Raw genomic sequence first — 10,779 nt, forward strand, 5'->3', positions numbered from 1 at the left:
AATGGCTTTTCATTGACTCATTCACATTAGCGTATAAACACTGCATGTAGATACACGTAGGAAAAAGATTGCAGCATGCTCTATTTCTCCGTATACCATGCAGCGTGAGCCCTATACTTTTCCAATGGGCAGTGTATGCAAGGCTGTCCATATGCAATACATTGCGTATGGGCTGGCTATACATACACAGCTCCACTATGAAACAAAGTGGGGAATAAAAAAAAAAAAGACAAAGTCACTGCGCATGATCACGTATGTGAAACACATTTATGCGCAGGTTCGCTGCCAAACACAGCGATAGATGGCTCTTTCCCAACATCACACAGACCCGTATAACGTTGCAGGACCCCCCCAGCGTTTTACGCATATGGTCAAGTGAATGAGCACTTAGAGTGCTGTGAGAGTGACCTGGAAGCCAGAAGAAAAGTGCAGAATACAGAGTCTGGAAGGAAGGAGTTACTCTAGATTCTTCACAGCAGAAGTCACTGATACTGTGATGGATGCCCCCAAAAATGTATTTAAAAAGTTTTTCACCTCTTAACACCACAAGACTTACATTTACGTCCTGGGTGTGCGGCATTTATATGAAGCAGGATCGCGAGCAGATCTTGCTCCGTACAAGGTGGGTGCCATCTGCCTGAGACAGCTGACACTCGACCGCAACGGTCACGATCTGCGCTGATCACGGCTCGCAACCCTCTGCATGCCCCGATCATTGTTCAGTGCTCCCGAACGTTGGAAGGAAAAAAGCCATTGACTAGAATACCCCTCTAAGGGATAAATCATGTACCTGTTGAGGCTCCTCTTTTATTACTCCAGTTTTCCCTAACAAAATTCTACTTTTCTTTAGTGAGGACTCCTTTTTGCTTTCCTTAGAGGGCGAATTTGATGTCGTTTCCTCCTTCTCATCTGGGATTTCTGCAGATAAAACACATATAAATGACATTCCATTTTGTCCCAAGTCTTCAATGGCTTAAAAAATGTAGACGTTTTTTTTCCAAAAGGTGCTTCTATATTTACAACAAGCATGTATATTAAAGGTTACCAACCCAGTATAATGTTCTCATCATTGGGGTCTAACGTCAACACGGGAGGGTCCAAAATCCTGTCCATGCATTGATCATCCCAGATTATATTGTCTTCCCAACGGCCGTACACAAGTTCTTCATTGTCGATAGGAAAAATTGAAAACCATGGGCGATCATCTTCAATGGATGCTATAAAGAAAAACAAAACAACCACAGCTTCGTAAACAGATTCACAATTTCATGGACTTCAAATCGTTACGTGACCCCAGTTTAACTGTTGCATGACTATTTGCATCTGCTAACCGGCTCCTGTTGAGGGAAAGGCAATTAGCGCACAGCCAACATGTCTCCTGGTGTGGAATAATTTGTGTCAAATAAAAAAGTCACATGATGCCATCAGCAGCAGGCATCAGTTGGAACATACAGTTGGCAATCTGCTGCAACAGCCAGGATCAGTGATGACTCCGGTTCCAGCTGTTTAACTCCTTAGAAGCCAATGTTAACCGCGGCATCTAAGTTGTGAGATAGAGGGAGCTCCCTCTGTCACTCCATCACACCCTTACTCACGCATCATGATTGCAGGTGTGTTAAAAGATTGGGGGCCAACAACAGCCCCATGAGCTTCCATTTTCACACAGCTAATAGGATGCCTGTCAAGTTTTACAATGGCAGATATAATGCACTGCAATACAAAAGCACAGTACTGCAGAGTATTATACCATTAATTAAGAGATTGGATGCTCAAATCCCCTACGGTAGTGAGGCAAACAGAAAAAAAAACCACAATGACAAGAAAATGGGTTTACAGAAATAGAAAAAAAATAAATTTCACAAAAAAGTACTTTATTGGGAAGAAATAATAATTTAAAAAAAACATAATTAGTATCACCTGGTCTGTAATGATCAAAACCATAAAATTAACATTATTTATCTTTTACTGTGAAAGTTGTTAAAACCCTAAAAGCAAACCAATGCTAGAATTGATGGGGCAACTCTAATGGATTGGGGGAGGGACTACAAAAGTGGGGAGCTACGCTCCCTGGTGGGGCTGTCGGGAGTGGCTGTGCTCACTGGGGAGTGGAAGCCTATGTATGATGTGTATATAAATGACACAGATACCCCATTTTTTTGCCTTAATGGAATTACAAGTACTTCTTTAAAATGCACTGATTATCAGACCAGTCTCCAATTATTCTGATAATCGGTACATACTCCGGAATAGTTGTGCATGCATTTCTCTTAAGTAAAATAATGTCCTGGTATACTTTTAGGCCGGATTCACCTCTGTGCTATAATCCCTGTTGCAAGCTGCACTACTTTGTCTAGGAGTTTGTGCCAGATCTGCGCCAGAGGCTCTGATGCAGATGGGAGCAGAGCTTAAAGGGGTTGTCCCGCGAAATCAAGTGGGGTTAAACACTTCTGTATGGCCATATTAATGCACTTTGTAATATACATCATGCATTAAATATTGGCCATACAGAAGTTATTTACTTACCTACAGGGGGTCCCCCCCTGTGCTGGCGTCCCCGTTTCCATGGCGCCGACCAAACTTCTCCTCTGGTCGCAGGAACAGTCGCGTTCCGCAGAGACGATTCCTCTTCTGGATGGTCCGGGCTCACGAGCTGCGTCCTGGCTCCTCACTCTTCTCCGCGTCATCGCGTAGCTCCGCCTCCGTCACGTTGTGCCGATCAGCCAATGGGGTGGCTGTAATCGGCAGTGGAACGCAGACTGCAGAAGAACATCCACGGTGCACCATGGGAGAAGACCCGCGGTGCACCGTGGGAGAAGACCAGCTGCGCCATCTTGGACAGAAGACTTTTTAAAGATGCTGAACGGGGATTCAGGTAAGAGATTTTTTTTTTTTTCTTTTTTAACTAACACATGGCAGCAGTATTCCTTTGGAGTACCTGGGGGACTGGGCAAAAAAAAATTTTTACTGTTTAGGCGCGGGACAACCCCTTTAACTTGTTTGGCAGAAACAAAGAAAAGAAAAATCAATATTAAAATTAAAAAAAGGTTTGGGGGAAAAAGAAAAAAAAAAAAAGATTTTTATTTTCAGCAAAATTGCCAGCCCTAATGGATAACAGGATTTTTGTTACTTACCATAAAATCTATTTCTTGTCACGTTTATTGGGGGACACACTATATACCTTGTGTATAGTTGCTGCCACTGGGAGGCAACACTAGATACAATGGAGTGCTCGTTCCTCCCACCAGCTATTCCCTTCCTGCAGCCACTGAGCTAAATCTGTTTGTATGCAAGCAGTAGGAGGAACACAAATTAACTCATGATATGAATCAATGAAGACTGCGGGAAGAAACAAATTGTGTATTTAAAACCCGGAAAGATTAAGGATTCCTGCAGCGAGAAACTCTAGCCTGCGCAGAGAAGATTGGGTGGCTGCTCTGTCCGCCGATGAACGTGACGAGAAATAGATTTTATGGTAAGTGACACAAATTCTCGTTTCTCGGCCACGTCACTGGCGGACACAGCAAGACCATAGGATGTTCCAAAGCAGTAACCAGGAGGTGGGGCAAAGAAAGGAAAAAGTGAGCGCCATTAGTATGCCGACATTTGTGGGCATTGAATGGTTATGATTGGTTCATCGGGCGCTGCAGTGATTGGCTGAGCCGTGACACTCGAGAACCAAATCAGAGCCAGCGCTTCCTAGAGGCTTGGTTTTTGAAACCCCTGACCAGGAAGAACTGGCTGAAGACTACAAACAAGTGCCGGAGCTGTGGAGGAGAAATGCGGCGAAGTGGACAGCGCCTGTTAGGTAATGTATTGTTTGTTTTTTTAATGCAGATAGGGCTTATTTTTGCGGTAGGGCTTATATTTCAAGCCCCCCCAAAAAATCTCAGCAAAAGAGCACTATAAAGTCAGGCGACTTTGTGGGGACACAAAATCACGATATCGCCACGAGGAAACGCAGAAATATCGCACAGACTACAGCTATGATTTTCTCGCAGCTATATCGCTGTCGACCGTGTGAAAGTGGCCTGAGTGACCGATGTTAGGCCTAGTAAAGAATGTAAGAAGATGCATTCTATAGAACTTAAATCAAGGTGTAAGAATTGGGAAGTGGCGTTATCGCTCAGACGAAAAACTACCAAAGAGAAAAGGTAGCCTAGCAGAAAGTACAAACTGTACACAGTCCAAGCCACAGCTGCTGAAGATACCAGATATCTGAGGGGACTGAGGGAAGAGCTAGAACTTGACCTTCAAGAAGAAAGATGAATGAGCCAGGAAAGAAAAAAGGCAACACAAGATCCTCACTTTTTGCTAGCGGGAAAGGGCAAAGCAATCATGGTTGAATCTATTTAGAAAATGAACCTCAACCATGGTTTCTTAAGAGGGGAGATGTTCACCCCCTTGGACTGATTTGATATTGCAGAAAGTAAAAAGGTCAAGAGTGCTGGGACATGAGACTGGTCCATCACAGATGCTGGTCATCCTCAACATGGTTATGGCAATACAACCTTTCCTCAACTGACTAGGTACGCCACCGCCGCGCAACCTTGATTGAACGAGAGTGAGGAACGAACAGCGAAAAGATGTGACACCTGAGGGACAGAAGAGACGGTTGAGGTCCCAAAACAATGATCATAAGTAATGATTCTTGAGGAGTCGGTACTGAAGCATTTGAAAGGAACTGTTAGAAACGCCTTGGCAAGGAAATAAGCCCATTGGAGAGCAATCGGTGCCAGAGGATCATGAGCACTGGGTTGGGAGGAGGGTCATCTCCATGAGGAAACAACATTTCTCCCAAGGCTCATGTTAAAAAGGAAAAAGACAAATGCCCAAGGGTTGGCCACGTAACGCGTGCCAGATAGCCCAAACTTAGGTACTGGGGAATGTCCCTAGAAGGTAAATGAAAAGTTTCATAACTGCCAACCTTACTCAGTAGTAACACTGGGGCAAACGGTAATAATAAGTGCGCTTATGAGGAGACCAGAAGTGGTGTCCTGAGATTATGGAAGGGTGTAGGGACAAACAAGCACCAGTTAGCCAAAAAGGATCCAGGCAATTACTCTTAGGAAAAGGGTTGCTGTGAATGCCTACGCTAGTGCGGACTGCTGAGCATGATCAGGTGCTGTATGAATAAAAGAGGGCAAATGTTACCAAGCTAATGGATCTACAGAAGGACTGAGAACCTTCTATCATCGCTACCTAGAGGAGCCTGAATAAGCAACATTCAGAGGGCACCTCCCAGACGTATAATACGGTTAGACACTGTTTTCATGGGCTTCCCCGCTTAGGACTCTGGCGTTGTGTTACGCAGAATGGGCCACTAAACTGCGCAGACCGCGTAGTCTCTAGCGTAGGGAGATATTGTCTATATAAGAAAGAGTATTAACATAATGTAGACAATGACTGTGCATCAACGTCGGGTATACAACCTGTGAAGAGAGGGCGGCTTACAAACACGTAACTACTCTGCTTCTGGAAGGAATAAAATGTGTCAAAGGCTTGTTCGAGCAGCGTTGTGCGATGTACAGAAATTAGCCATCGGGTGACTGGTAATTGGCAGCCTAGAGGGACTAAAGGCCTATTTACACAGGAGCGAGTATCGCTGGATCACTGACAGCGCGGCGAGAAGGTAGGCAGGGCGGCTGGAGGAGCGTTCTCTCCCCCGCCCCTCTCCATTCACAGTAAGCAGTGGTCATTCAGTACTGAACGGCTGCTGTGTACACTGAACGATGGTCGTTCGGTTTTTAAGTATACTTGAAACTGAACCATTGGACCGTTTCATCCAGTTGTTGAGTTTTTTTTTTTTTTTTGCATGCTTTTACCCGGGAGGATTATCGTTTAAAACCCTGCGCACCCGCCAGTCTGATACTCAGGATCATCATGGTAAACAGTCTAGCAGTAAAAAGGTACTATGTAAGGATGACCGAGTATACTCGCTAAGGCACTACTCATCCGAGTAATGTGCCTTAGACGAGTATCTCCCTGCTCGTCCTTAAAGATTCGGGGGCCGCCGCGGAGCGGGGAGGAACGGAGGGGAGATCTCTCTCTCCCGCCCGCTCTCCCCTGCTCCCCGCCGCGACTCACCTGTCAGCCGCAGCGGTCCCCGAATCTTTATGGACGAGCGGGGAGATATTCGGCTAAGGTACATTACTCGGACGAGTAGTGCCTTAGCGAGTATACTCGCTCATCCTTAGTACTATGGGAAACTACCACTCGCACTCACTGTGTGAATCATGTAGAGGTACGCTAGCCATATGCAGCTACCCTTGCACAGGAAGGAAAGGCCATTTGCAAAAATAGCCTAACTGCCTAGGATGCAATGTCTAGCAAGATGCAATAACTTTGTTAATGGAAGAAGGTAATGCGACGGCATGATGCTCGTTAGACTTAGGAAATGATTTGTTAGCCAGAATCTGCAATAATATGAAAAGCTGAAGCCAATATTTACTGCACACCCCTGTAAAAACAGTGTCTAGCAGAGGGACGGGCACTCTTTCTTGAAGGGGGTAATTACTTCTTGGTGCCTGATATCTCTGTGTGATGATGTCCGGTACAGACTCTAACAGTAGTACCTGCATTCCTCTTATGGACTGCGTTGATGAGGTAGTCGTATACCGGCCTTCACCCATAATACGTTGGATACAGGACCTGGCACCAATCTTCCTAAGTGGAGGGTATAAAGAGGCTGCATGACCATTGCATTCACCACTGCATCAGACAAGACACAGAGTCTGGCAGTCATGGGAATACTACACTTTGGCTAGTTTCACACCGGCAATCGCGATTTTGCCACAAGAAAAATCGCCGCAAAATCACGTCTTTGTTCGCTGCACTTTTTGAGCGCCAGACATGCGTTTTTTTTTTTAGAGATTATTCGCGCCTCGCATCGTTGCCGCCCGCGATAGAATTATGCAAATTTTTATCGTAAAAGTCAATGGGACTTTCTAAAGTTAAAATCGCATCCCAACGCATGTTTGTGGCATTGTGATGCAATAAAATGCAGGCTCCATAGGGATGCATGGGAAATGAAGAAAGAAAATCGCACATCGCAGAAAGATACAGCATGTTGTGATTTTTTTTATCTCTTAACATCGCATCAGTGAAAACATCGCAGCTGGGAAGGAAACCATTGTAAACCATTGGTTTCCTAAACCGTTTTTTTTTACTAAGGCTGCCTTCACACTTGCGATCGCGATATCGCTGCTTTTTTTGACGTGAATGTTAATAGGACTTTCTAATGTTGAAAACGAATCGCACAAAAATCGCAAAGCACAAACTTGCGATTTTTGTGCGATGCGTTTTTAACATTAGAAAGTCCTATTGACATTTGTGTTAAAAAAAAAAAAAAACGCAGCGATATCGCAATCGCAAGTGTGAAGCCACCCTAAGGCATCAGGCGAAAAACGCACGATTTTCTCGCCCTTGTGAAACCACCCTTATAGGAGAGGGGTAAAGGAGGCAGTCTGAAACCTCCAAACACTACATAAACATGTCATACGAGTATGTTGTATGTCGAGATACCACTCCATCCAGAAAGGGAAGAATGAGGCTGCTTACTATGCATTTACTGCATTATCATACCCGACGCAGAGAGTAGCAGTACTACAACTACTCCCATGGACACAGCCTTGCTGGGCTACATTACTCCATTTATGGAAGAGGTGAATGGGGAGGCATAAGCGGTTCGCCTGCTCTAAAAACCTGCAGCCGGACGGTAAATAACAGATATGAAAAGAACATGCAGATGTAGTCTACAGTATTGAACATAGAGAACAAGCTGCCCCCAGGCATGCCGTAATAAACCAGTAAGGAGTGTAACAGAACGTGAGACCCATTATACCATGAAAACATCAGGAAGATCTGACTCATGTGCGCCTTCTGGAGGGCCAGTGGGGTCGAGCGGAGGGCGGCCCGGACTGATTCCCCAATGTCAGAAGATTCTGATTGGCCATAAGGGAGTCATGGCTACAACAACTGTAGATACCATAAATGGCAACATAACAGGTCTGTGGGCTTCCCAAGACTCCCACAGAGGCGGTTGAGGGAGGAGAAAATGGTGTGGGGTGAATCCTAAGGACAGAGTTTACGCCATCCGGTGGAAGTGGGAGTCCCAGAGAGCTGCTATAGCCGGATGTAGCTGCCTCTGGTATCACTGCAGAGGGAGGTAGGAGGCATAAGGCACCTGGGGCTCCCATATCCTGTCAGCTGTAGGGAGCAGGTCCATATGGGTGTTGTTGTGGGGATAGGTATGGGCCTGGATAAATCCGGAGGCCACAGTGTCCCACTGAAGGAACAACTGTCACGAAAGTAACTCCCGTTACTGTAGGCACCTGACAGCATGCACACCGGACGTCACACACGCTGCCATGGGCCTGAGCATGGCCTGAAAATCCAGGAACTAAAGTAGGAGCCCAACCAATAAAGGGGCTTGCAGCCAACAAAGAAGAGTGGCGTATGGCCTTGGCTTTGACCACACAAGACAAATAGGCCACTGCATAGGGGACAAGACACATGACCAAGGACCTAGGTGATCCATTGTGCCATAGGAAAAAGAACCACGAAAAGCTGGCAAACACGGGCGGCAGCTACAGTTAGCGGGGCGAGTGTTGAGTGCCAAAAGGGATGACCAAGGACACCAGGAGGTGAGGAGGCCTGGGGCAGTGACTGTAGGTGAAAGGGAAAACAAGCACAGAAACTCCCTGAGCAGGGAAGGGGTAAAGACAGCTGCACGAAAAACGTGCTACGGATGGAATTTGACCAAGGCGAGCCCTATATTTACCAACTCCAATAACTCACCTCGATCTTCTTTGCATTAGCCCCCCCACCCCCACCAGGTGACAAGCAATCTCCCCCTTTCATTGACCATCACTTAGTGACGAGAGGATGCTGGAAATGGGGGAGCAGTCAGGAACAGCAGGTGACCCCATGGCTGGTGGGCAGCAGAGTAATTACTGCTGCTCTGTTCCACTTTGTCTTCTTGGAGGTGGGAGTAACAGCATGTCTGATAAAGCACTGTTCAACCTCCTCACCCACTTGGGAACAATCAGGAAAGCGAGCTCATCCCCGATTCCTACAGGAAAAATAATAAAAGGACAGAGAAGATCTGCAGAGCAGGAGGTCTGCCTCCTACGGACACTAGCTTAAAACTGATTAAACTCAGTGCCTGCAGGAGGGGCATAGCTGGTGCGAGGAACGAATAATCTTTTGTACTTCATGTCACTTCCTAGTGGTAGCTATGCCCAATGTCTTGCTGTGTGTCCCCCAATGACACGGACAAGTAATGGACAATTTCAATGATCATTATGCAAAATTCAACAACAAAGTCATTTAGCCGACCGATGACAGACCATGGACTTCTGGAAAGAAGTTGGTATGCTTGAAATTTTCATTCGATATTTGGACGAAAGATCTTTTGCTTTCAATCAACTTTCTTTACAAAGAATTTTCTTAGACAAATCGGTCATCAGTCGTCCGTGCCATTGAACATGTATGGCCAATTTGATCAACTTTAAATGGCCAAGATGGACTAAAATACGTATAGAAGTGCCTGCGAAATGAGTGTTTAACCATCAGCCTACTTCCATCTAATGTGAATGGTCAGCTTACGTGTCCAAGGTTTCTCAGTAACATTTGTAACTTCCAACCCTTCATCTTTTCCCAACTGTCCTACAGTCATTATTCTTAGGCCTTACCCTGCTGTTCTGGAGGGTGTTTTTCCTTCCCTTTGGAAGAGATCAGAGAACCAGGTATGGTTGGCTTTTGCACTAGAGGCGTTGGCAGATTTAATAGTGATCCGCTTCGATTCAGTCCTGCATGAAAGACTATTCATATCAGTGAATAAGTAAATACACTTCACGCTACCGACATAAACTGCAATAACTGACAATACCTTGCTGGGCATTGTAGGCTGTGGCATTCCTGGTCATACTTGAGGGAAGCCAACCTGCTAAACTGGCTCTCTGGGTCTTTGTAACTTTGTGCTTCACATCCTCTCCATTCCAGATCACATCATCCTCCCACTGAAGCTGCGTTACCATCAGGAAATGTTCATCTTGAAATTGTGACTCTGTGGGTTCCTCTGGGGTCTAAATAGTATCGGAAATAAAATCTATAAAATACCGATAGTAAGATTTTAGCCAAGTATCAGTGTATAATTAACCCATTTACTTACCGCGTCTTCTACCTCCTTTACTTCAGTCTCCGCATTAACTTCATCATTTTCCTCCTTCAGTTTAAACCCATAATCAAATCCACTTCCATCTTCAGGTACACCAAGCATATCATACCACAACTGAGCTGGTCCATAGCGCCATTCTGCTACTCTGGGTTTGGTATCTGCAACTTTATCTGTATCGCCAGCAGATTGTGAGAGCTTGGACTCCACAGGTGCCATCATAGTGATCTGAATATAGCATCAATTAGTAAAAAATCAGTTAATTTGTAAGCGAAGGGCAACCTTCTTGCCTTAAAGTGTTCCTAACTTATCAGATGATTTAGGAATAAGCTGCCATGTGTACATATGGAATAGCACTAGATCTGGCCATTATAGGACTTGAACCCTACATTTTCTCTTAGAACTTTTGGGAGGAGCCTGGCTGATGCACTGTATTCTATTTGCTCTCTGTCTTGTAACACACAGACATATCATCATATAGAACAGTGAACAGCAGTACTGAGTAGTGTATATGTGAATAAATAGCAGCAAATAACTCAACATTAGCTGTAATAGAAGGTGTGTACAAGTTTCTGCTTCTCCTCCTCCCTCCTCCCCTCTGCAAT

General features: G+C 45.2%; 1 protein-coding gene across 4 annotated transcripts in view; it reads right to left on the reverse strand.

Annotated features, from left to right (window-relative positions):
* TAF1 (TATA-box binding protein associated factor 1) overlaps positions 1-10,779 on the reverse strand; it is a 67,135-nt gene that overhangs the window by 38,760 nt on the left and 17,596 nt on the right. For 3 of the 4 annotated variants that reach the window (XM_066580853.1, XM_066580851.1, XM_066580850.1), the window contains exons 7-11: positions 10,172-10,402; positions 9,890-10,085; positions 9,693-9,821; positions 1,050-1,217; positions 791-918 (exon numbers count right to left, since the gene is read on the reverse strand). In XM_066580853.1, the coding sequence (XP_066436950.1) occupies positions 791-918; positions 1,050-1,217; positions 9,693-9,821; positions 9,890-10,085; positions 10,172-10,402 (852 nt within the window). The remainder of the gene's footprint in view (positions 1-790; positions 919-1,049; positions 1,218-9,692; positions 9,822-9,889; positions 10,086-10,171; positions 10,403-10,779) is intronic. The other variant, XM_066580852.1, reaches the window with a different exon arrangement.

The sequence above is a fragment of the Eleutherodactylus coqui genome, chromosome 10, assembly GCF_035609145.1.
Source record: "Eleutherodactylus coqui strain aEleCoq1 chromosome 10, aEleCoq1.hap1, whole genome shotgun sequence".
In the NCBI taxonomy this organism is placed as follows: domain Eukaryota; kingdom Metazoa; phylum Chordata; class Amphibia; order Anura; family Eleutherodactylidae; genus Eleutherodactylus; species Eleutherodactylus coqui.